Source organism: Cebus imitator, unplaced genomic scaffold, assembly GCF_001604975.1.
Source record: "Cebus imitator isolate Cc_AM_T3 unplaced genomic scaffold, Cebus_imitator-1.0 Scaffold117, whole genome shotgun sequence".
In the NCBI taxonomy this organism is placed as follows: Eukaryota; Metazoa; Chordata; class Mammalia; order Primates; family Cebidae; genus Cebus; species Cebus imitator.
In genome coordinates, this window is record NW_016107432.1 from 6732307 (window position 1) to 6750029 (window position 17723).

The 17723-nt window shown below is 47.8% G+C and overlaps 1 protein-coding gene across 3 annotated transcripts; it reads right to left on the bottom strand.

Moving 5' to 3' along the window:
- Window positions 1-1972: 1972 nt before the first annotated feature.
- Window positions 1973-4576, bottom strand: LOC108311622 (MORF4 family-associated protein 1). Of its 3 annotated transcripts, none has more exons than XM_037742216.1 (3): window positions 3972-4576; window positions 3420-3850; window positions 1973-2980 (listed from the first exon to the last, which is right to left on the bottom strand). In XM_037742216.1, the coding sequence occupies exon 2, from the start codon at window positions 3813-3815 to the stop codon at window positions 3432-3434; it is 384 nt and encodes a 127-aa protein (XP_037598144.1). In that variant the 5' UTR covers window positions 3816-3850; window positions 3972-4576; the 3' UTR covers window positions 1973-2980; window positions 3420-3431. The 3 variants fall into 3 exon arrangements, with proteins under 3 accessions (XP_037598144.1, XP_017394610.1, XP_017394609.1); XM_017539121.2 differs by having other exon boundaries at window positions 3420-3853; window positions 3972-4075; XM_017539120.2 differs by having other exon boundaries at window positions 3420-4095.
- Window positions 4577-17723: the final 13147 nt, after the last annotated feature.

Sequence of the window (17723 nt, forward strand, 5' to 3'; positions counted from 1 at the left end):
TATGCTAGTAACTCTTTGTTAAGCCCCATCCTACGTAGCTGTTAGACATGCCATGCTTACAGGCACGTAGTACATTCTATGTCCTTGTACTTTAACCAAGATATCTGTGCTGGACGTGCTCACAGGTGTGTCCCAGCTCTCCATTGCTTTTATGTGTTTAGAAAAGTTTCAAGTTATTAGCTAATTGGGTTTTAGTTTAAACTGTGAAGTCTGGCTCCAGTCAATGGAGATCAGACACAGCAGTAAGGACGACCTCAAATGTGTAAGAGATAAATTTGTGTGTTTTCCATTGTTCTTTGCACTCTTGCAGCACGATGGCTAGTGAGGGTGCCCCTCCTTTAGTCCAGGAAGTAAAAATTGTGTTGCTGGAAGATCCTTTGTCTCAGTGCTAATTTTTCTTTGTGGCAACAAGCATCTATTTCTAACACTGTAGGTCCAGTTACTAGGGAGGCTGAGGTGATCAGTTGAGCCCGGGAATTCAAGACTAGCCCGGGCAACATGTGAAACCCCACCTCCACAAAGAAATACAGAAATTAGCCAGATGTGGTAGCATATGCCTGGTCCCAGCTACCCAGGAGGCTGAGATAGAAGGATCACCTGACACCAGGGGGTCAAGGCTGCAGTGAGTGATGGCAACACTGCACTCCAGCCTGCGAGAGACAGAGACCCTGTCTCAAAAAAGACTGTGGAAGGCGTTTTATATGTACGTTCAAATGTTAGTATTTGTAAGGATATACAAGCAACTTGTAGTTTCCTGGGAGGGCAACTGAGAAGCTGGGGAGTGAGAAAGGATCACTTTTGTTATTTATAAATATTACTCCTTAAAAGAAATCAACTACCCAATGCAATGTTGTATCCCAGAACAGAAAAAGGGCCGCAGTAGGGAACTGGTGAAATCAGAGTAAAGTCGAGTTGGTAGTGTTGTACCAATGCTAAATTTGTTTTGGCAAACGTACGAAATGCAGCTTTGGTGGTTGTCTCTCGGTTCATAATTCCACCCCACACATTTCCCCCTCCTGTGTGGAACGCACACAGAAAACCTTGAACGTCTTCCATTTTCTGTTTCCTGTGTCTAGTGTGCCTCTCATGCTCTTCCTGACCTTGGAAGCTGTACTCCTCTTTCAAGGCCAAGCTCACCAGTTGCTTGCTCTGGGAAGCTTTCCTAGACCTCCCCCTCAGTGTTCTCCTGGGACACGCTATCTTTGTTAGCGCTTGGGACACATGGTTTTCTTTTTTCTACCAACTAGGTTCCCCAGAAAGTAGACTCCAAGATGCAAACTACAAGCACATTTTTTAGGGATTAACACTTGTGGAAGAGAAGGAATGCAAAACTGGGAAGAGGGAGGAGGTGGGCTATGTGATGCAGTCCTAACAAAAGCCTCAGCAGACTCCACAAGGAGCTCAGAAGCAATGTCCCTCAAAATTGTCCCAAGTTGGGTAAGAGAAATAGAGACCTGAGATTTCCAGCCCATTAGTCACTAGATGCAGGTTACTCAGGAGAAAGGACATTAACTTTGGCTAAAGCAGCTCTCCTCTGAAAAGGCACTTCCCAGAGGGCCAGCAGCTGAAGGCTGTCTTCTCAGCAACACTTCTAGCAGCTGGGGAAAAATGCTTCATTCAGGAAGGACATCTACTGTATGTCGCTCCTCACCCTACAATTTTAATCGCTGTATGCCCAGTGCAAGGACCAGGAAACAACGTTCCAGTTGGAAACACTGCAAATACTTTGGCTCTCTGAAGGCAGAGGCCTGGACTACAGGATTACATGTGGTTACTTCCTACGCTAAGAACCAAGTGTGTTTTTCCCTCACCCAATTCCCAACAGCAGGCAGAGATAAAGCGTCCCTTTGATTAGAGGTTAAGAGCCTCAGAAACCTAAGACATTCACACTCCATTTGACAGAACAATCTGGGAGAAAGCAGATTTCATTCTTAAAGGAATAACTTTTCTTAATAACCTTTTAGATCTTTTGTCTTTTCAAGCAACTGAATACTTTTATTAACATGGTAAGTTTTTTTTTTTGTTTTTTTTTTAACATGGTAGGGTTTTGACCTCAAATATTTGTTAGGTCTGCTACTGAAATGAACTTATAGCTGGACAACGTCTGAACCTTGAAGATGCCTGTTCCAGTCCGGTTTAGGGTCCAATGCAGACAGTTCCATACTCTCATCCTCCAGCCCAAGGGCCTTTGCAAATCTTTCATTTTATGCCAAGTCCCCTAACACGCATCAGGGTATTACATCAACTTGTACAGAATATCAAGATCTCATCCTCTATTTTAGGTTCCATGTCAAATAAAGCTGAGTTAGGTTGCCCAAACACTCACCAGATAGATTACATCAGATAGTGTACCACATAAAATTGAAATTTTGAACAAAATACATCTCTCCTCCTTTGGTCTCACACAGAAATTAAAGTCTCCAAATACAGACAATACTATCCGTTCTCCAGCTCTTCTCCAGAACCGTGAGTCCCAGCCAGGTCGGCCCATCTGCACTCCCAGTCGAAGTCTGGTCCTTTCCTCAGTAGGTGCCGCATGGAGCCGTCTTCCAGAATGAATGCCGCTCCTTCAGCACCTCCAGAGCTGGAGAACTCCAACTGTGAGTCTCAGGCGCCACACACAGACCCAAAGTTCCAGGGAAGCTATCGGGTCACACAAGAAAGAGCAAAGCACCTCAAAAATTTAGAAATAACAACCAAAGCCCGGGAACAAATGTGACTGCTGCAAGAGCTTACAATCTAGGCCCTAATTCCTGCACGTGAGAGCATTTTCCAAACAAAATTACTTTCCAAACAAAAACACTGAACAATCAAAACTCATATTGAGGTCATTAACCACAGACCATAGCAGAAAACGTAGTGTTAAGTGAGACAGAGCGTAGACAGAGGAAAAAAGAGAAAACAAAAGGCTCTCTGGTTTCAGCTTCTCCAGGGTGTCAGCCAATCTCCACCAGTTGACCAGAATCCATTGGCTGCAAACCTAAAGCACAACGGGAAGAAATCCATCATCGACAGGTTAATCCCGGGCACAACGACCCCCAACCCTCACGAACGCCACCGCGCACGCAGCCGCCTCTTCGGGCCAGCACCTGACTCACTCCAGTCTCCAGCAACGTCGAAGTGTCCAACTCCTTCCCCGAAAACCCTCTCATTCCAAGCCCCGCTTGCCGGATGGCCCGGACCCGGTCCGTTTTTGTTTCCTCGGCGACTCTGAGATTTCAGACCCTCCCCTTGAACACGCATCACGCCCAAACCCCGCCACTCGGACTATCCCACGCCGCCACCGTCCAAAAACCAGCCACGAAGCCGCGGCCCGGCCCCGCCCCGCGCGCACCGTTACTCCCCCGCCCGCCCCGGACCCCGCGGCCTCCTGACACCGTCGCCCCCCAGCCCCTCGGCCCCGCGCGTGCCCGACTCACCGCCGACCGCGCTCACGACGACTCGCTCTTCTCTATCCGCCGGACCAGCTCCACCAGCATCTCTGCCATCTTCGCGATCTCCTTGGCCTTCTCCTCCGCCTTCTCGCACCGCTTGGCCGCCCGACCCTCGGCCGCGTCGCCCGGGCTCTGGAGGTGGTTGAGGGCGCTCTCCTCCGAGGCCTCCACCTGCGTTTTGATCTGGATGAGCATATTGTCCATCTCCCACAGCTTGCTGCGGTTCCGCAGGTACGCCCGCCCGTGCTCGCGCGTCAGCGACGCGATGTCCTCGCGCATCTCGTTGATGACCGGGAGCAGGAACTGCTCGAAATCCTCCTCGGGCTCCAGCACCTCCACCTCCTCCGGTTCCGCCAGCTCCACGATGTCCAGGGGCCGCATCTCCTCCCGCTGCCTCGGAGCCGCAGTAGCGATGTCTGCTGCAGAGAGAAAACCGACACTCGCTATGCTTAGCAACAGAAAGCCCGAATATGACGGAAAACTTTTATACCCTTTTTCAACTTTTCTCCTCAGAGAAGCTACGGAGAAGCGACTTACGAGCAGAATAGCGGCGAACAAAATGGAGTCCCAGCCGTCAACCAGCGCCCTGCGCGTTGCGGCTCCTTTCACGACACAGCGGAGCCTCTTTACGGTCGGGCGGCGAGTTGCCGGCGCGCGCACGTCTAGAAAAGGCGGTGCCCGGGGCGCCGTCACGGCCGCATGGACGCGCACGCAGGCACACGCGGGCAGGAGCGCGCACGATCTCGCTCATTCAGGTTTTCCCGTTATCTCCGTGCTTCACCCCAGTTCTACCCTGTTTTTGGAAGGAGGCTTCTTCCCGGTGTTCCCCTCCTAGAGGGCTTTTCGGGCACGCGAGTTTACATTTTTAAAAAAGGCTTCCCACACTTGCCGGGCGTGGTGTCTCACACCTGTTAGGAGTCAGAGGCAGGTGGATCTCTTGAGGTCAGGAGTTCCAGACCAGCCTGGCCAACATGGCGATACCCCGTCTCTACCAAAAATATACAAATTAGCCGGGCGTGGTGCTGCACGCCCGTAAACCCAGCTACTTGGGAGGCTGGGACAATCGTTTGAAAACGGGAGGCAGAGGTTGCAGTGAGCCCACATCACGCTGCTGCGCGCCATCGTGGGTAACAGAGCGAGACTCTGTCTCAATACAAATACATAAAATAAAAAATATAAATAAAATTTAAAAAGGGTCTTCCACACCGGAAGAGGAGGGTCTACGTGATAATGCAGCAACCCCAGGTGGTCGCTTAGGGCCCCTTCCCCTCATACAGGACGACCTAAGCCCCCTCAGCCGTTTTATTTACTTACTATTATTTTAAAAGATTTTTTTTTGAGGCAGGGTCTCGCTCTGTCGGCCAGGCGGGAGTGCAGTGGCGGGATCGTGGCTCACTGCAGCCGCGAACTCCTGGCCTCAAGTGATCCTTCCACTTTCGGCCTCCCAAAGTGCAGGGATTACACGCATAAGCAGCCGTGCCTGGCCCTCTCTGCCTTTTTAAAGAGTAGTTTTCCTTCTTCCTTGGATGACAAGTCAGAAGGGTCTGGGTGTCTATTCACCAAACCGACCTCCGCACACCCCAAGGTGGAGCCTGGCTGCTCCGTCGTGAGGCCCCAGCTGGCCCATGTCCAGTGTCCACAGCCTCTGCGCCTTCCACTGGATCCGGGGCTCTTGCGGATCTAACGCCCTGGGCAGAGCGTGGCACATAGTGGCAAATTTGCCTTAACAGCCACTCAACACAGAATGAGGAGAGATACGCTAATTTCCTAGCTTGTTGTCCCATTCCCAAACACCAGTCTACTTGTCAGAAATCCAGCTCGCATAAGTGCCATCTATTTTCCAGTTAAAGGGACACATCACAGTTTTGAATATAGCAGAATTAAGGATTCAGAGAAACGAAAGTATATGCTTTGTTTAGACTTTTCTCAGGTTCTTAATATTTTGGTTGTCCTTGTGAAAACCCAACTTTTGGGCTTACTTGTGTCAAAGGAAAATAAGTCTTGGGACCCTAAAATCACTAAGCCAAAGGGAAAAGTCAAGCTGGGAACTGCTTAGGGCCAACCTGCCCCCCGTTCTATTCCCGAAAAAGATGGCTACTAAGATTAAAAAGGGGCATACCTCCCTCACAATTTGTCCACAAGGAAATTCCTTGCGGACAAAGGACAGACAAAAACTCAGTCATCCTTCTGCTCACTGAGATAAATGCGCATCTGCCTGCTTCCTGTGGAAGGGCCAATGAGAAACTCAAAAGAATCTCTTACCTACCTATTAACTGGAAGCCAGAGCCCTGCTTCAAGTTGTCTGGCCTTTCCAGACCAAACCAATGTTCATCTTACATGTGTTGATTGATGTCTCATGTCTTCCTAAAATGTAAAAAGCAAGCTGCGCCCCAGCCACCTTAGGCACATGTTGTTAGGGCCTCCTGAGGCTGTGTCACGGGTGTATGTTCTTAACTTTGGCAAAATGAACTTTCTGTTTTTTAATTTTTATTATTTTTAAGATGAAATCTCACTCTGTCGCCAGGCTGTAGTGCAGTGGCGCGATCTTGGCTCACTGCAACCTCTGCCTCCTGGGTTCAAGCGATTCTCCTTCCTCAGCCTCCCGAGTAGCTGGGACTATAGGCGCATGCCACCATGCCGAGCTAATTTTTGTATTTTTAGTAGATTTGGTGTTTCACCATGTTGGCCAGGATGATCTCATTCTCTTGACTTTGAGATCCGCCCGCCTCAGTCTCCCAAAGTGCTGAGATTACAGGCGTGAGCCACCACGCCCAGCCAAAATAAACCTTCTTAATTGACTAATGCCTATGTTAGATATTTGGGGTTCACACTTGCTATATCAGCGACAACTAGCTCATACATTTTTTATATGAATAAAAATAAGTGACTCAAACAAAAATGTGATACTACTAAGCACCTATTAGAATAGTCAAATCCAGACTACAGCAACAGAACAAAAATCCACCTACAACACCAGGTGCTGTTGAGGATGTGGATCAACAGGAACTTTCGTTCCTTGCTCGTGGGAATGCAAAATTATACTGCCGTTTTGGAAGGCAGTTTGGTAGTTTCCTACAAAACTAAACCATATTCTTACAATAGGACCTAGCAATCGCACTCCTTGGTGTTTATCCAAATGAGTTGGAAACTTACGCTCACACAAAAACCTGCATTTGGATGTTTCTACCGGCTTCAATTGTAGTTGTCAAAACTTGGAATCCATCAAGATGTCCTTCCATAGGTGAGCGGATACGAAAGCTGTGGAACATCCAGACAGTGGAATATTAGTTAGCATTCAAAAGAAATGTGCTATCAAGCCATGAAAAGACATGGAGGAAACGTAAATGCATATTATTTAAGTGAAATAAGTTGATCTGGAAAGACTCCATCTTTTATAATTCCAACTCTGACATTCTAGGAAAGGTAAAACTTTGGAGATGGTCAAAAGATCAGTAGTCAGGTGGATTTGGAGGGGGTAAATAGGTGGGGCACAGGATTTTTAGGGCAGTGAAACTCCTCTGTATGATACCATAGTGAAGGACACATCATTTATACATTCATCCAAACCCATAGAATGCACAGCAGCGAGAGTGCGCCCTTATGTAAACTAAGGACTTTAGGTGATTAAGATGCCTTCATGTGGATGCATCAGTTGCAACAAACTTACCACTGTGTGGGAAATGTTGATGGGAACCCGGAGGGTTTGCAGGTTGAGGGGACAAAAGTTGTATGGGAGCTCTCTGTACTTTCTGCTGAACCCAAAACTGCTTTAAAGTCCATTTAAATGGGAGGAAATAAGCCCACCAAAAAACCAAATGGCTCCCAAAAGGTGGTTGAGTTCAAAAGCAGCGCCTCTGCCCACGCATGAGGCCAGATTGGGCCCCATTCCTCCTGGTGTTTTTGTGCAGGGAAGAAACACAGGGTGCAGAGCATACATTCGGGGTCTGAGCGCGGGTGCGTCTTTGTTTTCTATTTATTTCTTCTGAATTTCTTTTTCTTTGTTGTTTTTTGAGATGGAGTCTTGCTTCGTTGCCCGGCTAGAGTGCAGTGGCATGATCTTGGCTCACCACAACCTCCGCCCTCTGGGTTCAAGCAATTCTCCTGCCTCAGCCTCCTGAGTAGCTGGGACTAAAGGCACGCATCATCATGCCTGGCTAATTTTTTGTGTTTTCAGTAGAGACGGGGTTTCACTATGTTGGCTAGGCTGGTCTCGAACTCCTGACCTTGTGATCCGTCTGCCTGGGCCTCCCAGAGTGCTGGGATTACAGGCGTGAGTCACTTTTTTTTTTTTTTCTTTTTTGAGACGGAGTTTCCCTCTGTCGCCCAGGCTGGAGTGCAGTGGTGTGTGATCTTGGCTCACTGCAACCTCTGCCTCCCAGGTTCAAGCAGTTCTCCTGCTTCGGCCTCCTGTAGCTGGGATTACAGGCACCCGCCACTACCCCTGGCTAATTTTTGTAGTTTTAGTAGAGATGGGCTTTGCCATGTTGGCCAGGCTGGTCTTACACTCCTGCCCTCAAGCAGTCTGCCTGCCTTGGCCTTCCAAAGTGTTGGGATTACGGGCGTGAGCCGCCACACCCAGCCTCTTTTATTAATTTCTGTTCTTATCTTTATTATCTCCTTTCTGCTTTCTTTGATTTATTCTGTGTTCTTTTCAAAATTTGTTAGGTGAAACCCAACTCATGGTTTCTTTTTTTCTAAATGTAGCATTTAAGATCTTAAATTCCCGTCAAGCATGAGTTTAGCTGCACTGCACAACTTTTGATATTTGTATTTTCGTTATTTAGTTCTAAATGTACTTTTATTCCAATTATGACTTTTCGATCCATAAATTATTAGAGCTGTGTTTTGGCAAGGCGCAGTGGCTCATACCCGTAATCTCACACTTTGGGAGGCTAAGGGTGGCAGATCACAGGGGTTTGAGAGCAGTTTGGCCAACATGGCGAAACCCCATCTCTACTACAAATACAAAAATTAGCTGAGCGTGGTGATGGGCACCTGTAATCCCAGCTATGTGGGAGGCTGAGGCAGGAGAAATGCTTGAATGCAGGAGGCAGAGGTTGCGGTGAGCCGAGATTGCGCTGCAGCACTCCAGCCTGGGCAATGCAGTGAGACTCCATCTCAAAACAAAACAAAACAAAACACTGTGTTCCAAACAGTTCAACCACGTTAGAGCCGTTTATGCTCTTCTATTACTGATCTCTAACTTAATTATATTCTTCTTAAAGATGAAGTTCGCTTTGATAATAATTCTCTGAAATTTGTAAAAATTTCGGCCTGGGCAATTGCAGCACATTTTGCCAGTGTGCTTAAGAGGGAGCATTCTGTCCTGGCTGGGAGCAGGGCTTTATGCACGTCCATCGCTGCCCGCCTCCAATGTTGAAATCGCTTCCTGTTTTTGCCTCATTCCTCTGAAGTCTAATCTCTACATAGATTCCATTTCTTTGGTGCATTGCACAGTTTGTCCGGATTCATTTTTCTTTCTCTCGAGTAAGTTATTTAGAAATTTAGAAATTCTTTAGAAATTGTTGAAGCCAAAGATGCAGTTTTGCAAGGCAGTTTGACTGTGGGCAGCCCCAGGGAATCCTTGGCTGGAGCCTGAGAACGCATGCAGGTGCAAACAGAACCAGGCCGTTTTAGCTGATAAACGCTGCCATGAGGCAGAACTTGCTCTTCTCCAGGCTGGAAACTGGCGAACAGTTTGTCCTGGACCAAGTGAGGCAAGGCAGGGCCACATCGGGGAAGAATTGGAACGCCCAGTCCTAGGGCTCACCTGTAAATCTTGCAGAGTGGAGCAGCGAAGGGATTGTTTTGTTCTCTCTTAGGAGGGGTCGTGATGGCTGAGGGCCTAGTATGAGAGGCTGGGGGCACAGAGCGGCTTGTGATGATCCGTAGAGACAGCACAGCCCCTGGACATCTGAGAGGCCTCTGGGGAAGGATTGAAGCTGCATGCACATCTGTGGTCTTAGTGAGGAGGCAGAAGGTGGGACTCTGGAGACAGGGCTTGGACATCAGACCAGAATGACGACTAGCTATAACAGGGAAGAGGTAAAAGCACCTCTCCAGAACATGTACCCACTGGTGTGTCATGCCAGTTTACCATTGCCATGACAACACCCGGACGTTACTGCCACTTTCTGTGACAACAGCCTTATGACCCAGAAGTTACCACCCTATTTCTAGAAATTTCTGCATAATCTGCTCCTTAATTTGCACATAATTACAAGTAGGTATAGGCCAGGCATGGTGGCTCACGCCTGTAATTCCAGCACTTTGGGAGGCCCAGGAGGGCGGATCACCTGAGGTCAGGAGTTGGAGACCAGCCTGGCCAACATGGTGAAACCCCATCTCTACTAAAAATACAAAAATTAGCTGGGTGTGGTGGTGCATGCCTGTAATACAGCCTGTAATACTGGGGAGGCTGAGGCAGGAGAATCACTTGAACCCAGGAGGGGGAGGTTGCAGTGAGCTAAGATCACATTACTACACCCCAGCCTGGGTGACAGAGCAAGATTCTGCCTTAAAAAAAAAGTGTGTATAAATATGACTGTGCAGCCACCTCTGACCTGCTTCTTTGGGTACAGCGCCTGTGGGGCAGGCTTGCTCTGCAAAGAAGCAGTGCCTCTGTTGCTGCTGTACTCTGCCACTTCAATAAAAGTTGCTGACACCATCCGCTTGCCCTGAAATTCTTTTCTGGGTGAAGCCAAGAACCCTCCTGGGCTCAACCCCAATTTTGGGACTCACTTGTCCAGCATCACTAGGGGCATCTGTTCAGCATTGCCGGTCCTGGGAGCAGATACAGAGGCTGACTTGCACCACCACCCAAGGTGGGGAAAAGCCTGGTGCTATGGACTGAATGTTTGTGTCCCCTGCAAGGTCTTATGTTGAAATGCTAACCACCAATGAGATGGTATTTGGAGATGAGGCCTTTGGGTGGCGACTAGGGTTAGATTTGGTCAGGAGGGTGGGGTGCCCATCACAAGATTAGTGCCCTTGGAAGAAAAGATGCAGGAGCTTTCATGCTCTACTTTCTGCCATGTGAGGCTATGACAAGAAGGCTGTTACTGGCCAGGTCCAGGTCTGTTCTGCCTGTGAGCAGTAAATCAATCACTGTGACATGGGTTCTGCAAAAGAAAAGAGATTTATTCCCAAGGACACCAGGTGAGGATATGGGAAAACAGCTCTCAAATCCACTTCTCTGAAAATAAGGCTTAGGGATATTTATGGGTTAGAGAAGTGGGTGGTTTAATGCTTGGGGAAAGGTGATTGGCAGTGGGGAAAAATTAAGTAAGTTCATTTTGCACAAGTGTAGTCAGGGTTCATGACATTGCATAGGACGTATGTACAGAAAATGGTGGTGGTGGCATGATCTCAGGGTGGAGTATTTGGCCCTCTGATGTCAAAAGGCCACCTCTCAGACACTTGTGCAGCTCAGTTGAAGAGCTGGTGGTCTCAGCTGGTTGGAACTGGACAGGAGCTGGGCCAAGTTTCTGAAAAATAACTGAAGCAGCTATTACCATGGTGACCTACAAATGTTATCTCTAAAGAAGTCAGGGAAGGCGAGGTGCAGTGGCTCATGCCTGGAATCCCAGCCCTTTGGGGGACTAAGGTGACAGGATTACTTGAGCTCAGGAGTTTGAGGCTTTAGTGAACTACAGTCATACTGCTGCACGCCAGCGTAGGCAACAAAGTGAGATCCCTTTTCTTAAAAAGTAAAATAAAAAATAGTCACTGAAGGTTGACGTTTTAGCATTCAGTGATGCATACTTCAGCGACTGTGGCCTTCAGCTTCATGGAAACAGGGAGAAAATAACAAAAAGCAAGTGACCCAAAGCAAGCAGGGTAGGCAGACCCGATCAAATTCACCACTCAGCTTAAAGATGGCCATCTGCAAACCAGGAAAACAGCCCTCACCAGCCTCCAGATCTTCCTGGACCTTGCCCTTGGACTGTCTGGGCTCGAGAACTATGAGAAATAAATGTGTGTTGTCTAAGCCATCCTGTCTGGGGTAATTTGCTATATCAGCCTGAAGAGCTTAATAGCTGGTATCTATCCCAAGGGAAGTCAGAAGCAGACCGGCTTCCTCTCCTTTGCTCTTTGCTTGCTGTGGGCCTGAAGTGCATAAACTGCCATGCTTCCTCCACTTTCTGTCTTGCTGCTTCTCCAGAGACTTGAACAGCTTGACAAAACCAGAGCCTGAAGTTATAAATGGATGGGAAGAGTAGGAATGTACACACGGTCCAAAGGTTTTATCTTGCTATGGGAGAAAGAGGAAGGAGAGTGGGCAACAAAGTCATCTTTGTGGTGGTGAAGGATAATGATTATTTTATTTTGTTATTCCAGAAAGGAAAAATAGGCTTACTTATAATTATTATGCCAAAAAAAATCCAGAATGAAACTACTAGAAAAATTGAAAAGACTAGTAGAACTTTCAAAGTAATGAGAAGAAAACAGAAAATAAAATAGGGCTCTGGGAATTGAAAATAAAACGTAAAATGACAAGAGAAAACAATGAAGGAAAACGCACTATAAATAGAAAACAGAAGAAATATTTAATAAAATCCAATCCTAGCCAGGCATGGCAGCTCATGCCTGTAATCCCAGCACTTTGGGAGGCTGAGGTGGGCAAATTACGTGAGGCCAGGAGTTTGAGAACAGTCTGGCCAACATAGTGAAACCCTGTCTCTACTAAAACTACAAAAACTTAACTGGGTGTGGTGGAACGTGCCTGTAATCCCAGCTACTCAGGAGGCTGAGGCAGGAGAATTGTGGGAGGTAGAAGTGGAATCACAGGATGAACCCGGAAGGCGGAGGTTGCAGTGAGCCAAGATGGTGCCACTGTACTCCAGCCTGGGTGACAGAGTAAGACCCTGTATCAAGAAATAAAATAAAATAAAATAAAATAAAATAAAATAAAATAAAATAAAATAAAATCAGTGAGCATACTAATTTTTATTAAAAGATAGCAACCAGCAGTTGGAGTTAAACATTAAAATTAAGGTTTGTGTTATATACAAGAAACACACCTATCATGAAGTGGCAAGGAATGTATAAAAATTAAGGAATAAAGCAGTATTTAAGGTTAAAATATGAAACAAAGAAAAGGAACATTGTGTAATGATAAATATGACTTAACAAAGAAGTTATATATGTCAGTTATCTAGTGCTGTGTTCATGATACCTCAAATCTTTTTTGTCTTGTGACAGGGTCTCAGCCTGTTGCACAGGCTGGAATGCAGTGACATGATCATGGCTCACTGCAGCCTTGATCTCCCAGGCTCAAGTGATCCTCCTGCCTCAGCCTCCTGAGTAGCTGGTAATACAGGTGTGTGCCACCACAACCTGTTGTTTATTTTTTTGGTAGAGATAGGGTTTTGCCATGTTGCCTAGGCTGGTCTTAAACTCTTAGGCTCAAGTGATCTGCCATCTTGGCTTCCCAAAAGCTAAAATTACAGGGCAAAGCCACTGTACCTACAGTTTCTGTTTTATTTCATCTGGGATAAGACCTGAGACTTTGTATTTCTAACAACTCCCCAGGTGATGCTGGCACTAGTGGCGTGGGGGCCACACTTTGAGACCTGCTGCCCTAGTATTCTCTTGTACAAATAAACCACCTTCTATTTATTCAAGCACTGGTGAGGGACCTATGAATGGTTTCCAATTTACAGCTATCATGAACAATGCCACTGAACAATCTTACATATTCTTGTACACATGAACACGATTCTTTTCTTTTCCTTTTTTTTTTTTTTTGAGGTGGAGTCTCACTCTGTTGCCCCGGATGGAGGGCAGTGGTGCCATCTCGGCTTACCATAACCTCCGCCCTCCGGGCTGTAGTGATTCTCCTACCTCAGCCTCCCGAGTAGCTGGGACTACAGGTGAGCATCACTATACCTGGCCATTTTTTTTTTTTTTTTTGAGAGACGGGGTTTCACCATGTTGGCCCAGGCTGGTCTTAAACTCCTGACCTCAACTGATCTGCCCGCCGTGGCCTCCCAAAGTGCTGGGATTACAGGCATGAGCCACCGTGCCTGATGAACATAGTTTTTTCTAGGTTACATGCCTGGAGCAGAATTGCTGGGTCTAGAGCTTGTGAATCTTTAACTTTGGAAGATACCATGGAAGTATTTTCTTAAGTTTGCTCTTTCTGTTTACTTTCACATTAGAAGTCCCAGAGAGTTTCCATGACTGGCCACTAAAAATTGCCCATATTTTTAATCTTTCAAATAGAAAACATGGCAGAAGTGAAACAGTGTCTTACTCTGGGTTTCATTTGCATAGACCTGACTACTAATGAGGTTGACCATCCTGTCACGTGCATGTGGACGCCTGGGGTTTCAGCTAGGGGCTGGCTGTGTATGACGCAAGGGACGGTCAAGTTTCTTTTTGTTCCAGGTGAGCAGGCAGTTGTGACAGCACCTCTGCCATGTGACCATTCCTCCCCGCCATGAGGCACCCCTTCTCTCTTGTATTGGCTTCCATGTGTGTGCTTCAGCTTCTGGGCTCTTTGCTCTGGTCTGAATGTTTTTGTCCCCCTAAATTCATATGCTGAACCCTAATCCCCAAGGTGATGGTATGAGGAGGTGGGGATGCTGGGAGGTGATTAGGTCATGAGGATTAGTGTAACTGAACTCGGGTTCAGGCCACTCACCGCTTGAAAGCTGATATGCCACAGACAAGTTTTGGTAACAGGAAAGTTAGCTTTATTCAGGAAGCCAGCAACTCGGGAGGTGGGAGGAGGGCAGTGAACTCGTGTGTTCAGAGATCACCGCTGTGTCTCCAGATGGATATTTTTAAGGGAAAGCTGGGGATGTGCAAATGATGATCAAAGCGTTCTTGTGGAACAGCAGCTGTGCGCAGTCGCAGGCAGGCGGTTGTCATTGCTGGCTTGGTGGGCGTCTTGTGGCCTTCTGCAGGTGCAGTTTTTTTTTTTTGAGACAGGGTTTTCATTCTGTTGCCCAGGCTGGAGTGCAGTGGCGTGATCACGGCTCATTGCAGCCCTGACTTCCCCAGGCTCAGGTGATCCTCCCACCTCACCTTCCAGAGTAGCTGGGACTACAGGCACCGCATCATGCCCAGCTAATTTTTGTGTTTTTTTAAGAGATCAGGTTTACCATTTTGCCCAGGCTGGTCTCCAACTCCTGGGCTCAAGAGATCTGCCCCCATCAGCCTCTCAAACTGCTGGCTGCACCAGGCCAACAGACTATTCTTAGTTGTTTTTTGTTTTGACAGTCTCGCTGTGTTGCCCGGGGATGGCTCATTGCAGCCTTGACTTCCGGGGCTCAGGGACTCCTTCCACCTCAGCCTCCTGAGTAGCTGGGCTTACAGACATGTGCCACACCCAGTTATTTTTTGTTACTATTTTTAGAGGCGGGGTCTCCCTATTTTGCCCAGGCTGGTCTCAAACTTTTGGGCTTAAGTGATCCTCCTGCCTTGACCTCAGCCCAGCTATTCTCATCTGGTGGGTGGAAACCCAAGGCCAGCGTGCTCCCAGGATTGCTGGTCAGTGCACTTCTCTCTTACCTCTGCTGAAGGTCCTCTTTCCCTGAGGCTGTTTTTAATGAGTAGTCTGTACACTGAAGCAAAGCAGTAATTATACTCAAGCAAACAAAATTTTTCTTTACCATGGACTCAGTTCTGTTACATTAGCACCCTCCTAGAAACAGAGCCCAGAGAGCTGCCTTGCCCCTTCTGCCACGTGGGGATGGAGCAAGGTGGCACCATCTCTAAACCAGGAAACAGGCCCTCCCCAGACACTGAACCTGCTGGCACCTCGATCTTGAACTCCCAGTGTCAAGAATAGGAAGAAATAAATTCCTATTGTTGCTAAGCCACTCAGTGTATGGTATTCTGTGATAGCAGCCCAAACGGACGAAGACATGCACTTTCTTTTTTTTGTTTGTTTTTTTTGAGACAGAGTTTTGCTCTTGTTGCCCAGGCTGGAGTGCAATGGCGCGATCTTGGCTCACCGCAAACTCCGCCTCCCGGGTTCAAGTGATTCTCCTGCCTCAGCCTCCTGAGTAGCTGGGATTACAGGCATGTGCCACCACGCCTGGCTAATTTTGTGTTTTTAGTAGAGATGGGGTTTCTCCATGTTGGTCAGGCTGGTCTCGAACTCTCGACCTCAGGTGATCTGCCTGCCTTGGCCTCCCAATCCTGCTGGGATTACAGGCGTAAGCCACCATGGAAGACATGTAGTTTCCAATGCACTTTACTTATTTTTGAGACAGAGTCGTGCTCTGTTGCCCAGGCTGGAGTGCAGTGGTGCGATCTTGGCTCACTGCAACCTCCATCTCCTGGGTTCAAGTGATTCTCCTGCCTCCTGCCTCAGTCTCTGGAGTAGCTGGGATTACCGGTGCATGCCACAACACCTGGCTAATCTTTGTAGTTTTTGTAGAGAGGGGGTTTTACTATGTTGACCAGGCTGGTCTCGAACTCCTGGCCTCCAGTGATCCACCGACCTCAGCCTCCCAAAGTGCCGGGATTACAGGCGCGAAACACTGCGACAGCCCCAATGCACTTTAGAATCATCCTGTCAAGTTCGACAATAAATCTGTTGGGATTTTTATTGGGATAATGACTATCAGTGAGGAACATAGTTTATTGGGAGTTTGTTTGTAAAAAAAAAACCAAAAAAACAAAAACAGGCCGGGCGCAGTGGCCTGAGCCTATCATCACAGCACTCTGGGAGGCCTAGGTGGGAGGAACTGCTTAAGCCCAGGAGTTCAAGACCAGCCTGGGCAACACGGTGAGACTGAGTTTCCACAAAAAATTTAAAAATTAGTCGGGCGTGGTGACCCATGCTTGTAGTCTCAGCTGCTCAGGAGGGTGGGATGGGAGGATTGCTTGAGCCCAAAAGTTAAGAGGTGACACTGAGCTGTGATAGTGCCACTGCACTCCTGCCCGGGTGACAGAGCAAGACCTTGTCTCTAATAAAATAACAACAAACAAAACAACGAATGGATGGTAGAGTTTAGCCAATACTCTGCCTATTGTGGGTGGGATTTCCCTTGTCCTCTACATTCTTCTCCTTCTTCCCAGTTGAGGGTGCTAGGTGCTGGGCGCTGCAGGGCCTGCAAGAAGGAAGTGACTGCGCTGCTGTTTCTGTTCTGAATGGGGATGGTCAGCATGGGTGATGGTATTTTCAGTGCACGTGATTTTTCTACAGCCTGGCAGGCCTGGGGATAACATTTCCATAGTCTTCTTTATTTTTTTCTGAGACAAAGTCTTGCTCTGTCACCCTGGTTGGAGTTAGTGGAATGACCATGGCTCACTGAAGCCTCAACCTCCTGGGGCCAAGTGATCCTCCCACCTCTGTCCCCAGACTTGCTGGGACCACAGGTGCACGCCACCATGCTCATTTAAGAAAATAGTTTTCGTAGAGATGGGATCTCACTATATTGCCCAGGCTGGTCTTGAACGCTTGTGCTCAAGTGATCCTCCCACCTAGGGCTCCCAAAGTGTTGGGATTTCAGGCATGAACCACCACACCTGGCCTCCATAATCTTATTTATTTATTTATTTTTTTGAGACAGAGTCTTGCTCTTGTCACCCAGGCTGGAGTACAGTGGCTCAATCTTGGCTCACCGGAACTTCTGCCTCCCAGGTTCAAGCCATTGATTCTCCTGCCTTAGCCTCCCAAGCAGCTGGGACTACAGGTGCATGTCACCACTCACGACTAACTTTCTATTTTTAGTAGAGATGGCATTTCACCATGTTGGCCAGCCTGGTCTTGAACTCCTGACATCAAATGATCCGCCTGCTTCAGCCTCCCAAAGTGCTGGGATTACAGGCATGAACCACTGTGCCCAGCTTCCAGTCTTCTTGACATAGAAACCATGTGCTCTAAAGCCCCATGCAGCCCACGTGCTCTAAAGAGCTCCTACCTCACCCACTGTGCCCCAAGCTCCCACTGCACATCCAAGCCACTGGTGGCTGGTCACCTGACCCCACAGGGGTGGTCTATTGCTTGGTCAGCAATTCCAGCCCAGCTCCTGCCTGGCCAAACCAGAGACTGTCTGCTCTCTGGTGGCCAAACTGCACCTTGTCCAAAGAGGTCTGAATCCTTCCAAGTTGGTCCTTTCTGGGTACTTTCCTTCAGCCCTAGAGTACCGTATAATTTCTTTACATCTCATAGTTTATGCTTTAAAAGAGTTTTGGTGAGGAACAGTGGCTCATGCCTGTAATCTCAGCACTGTAGGAGGCTGAGGCGGGTGGATTACCTGAGGTCTGGTGTTCAACCTGCCTGGCCAACATGGTGAAACCCTGTCTCTACTAAAAATACAAAAATTA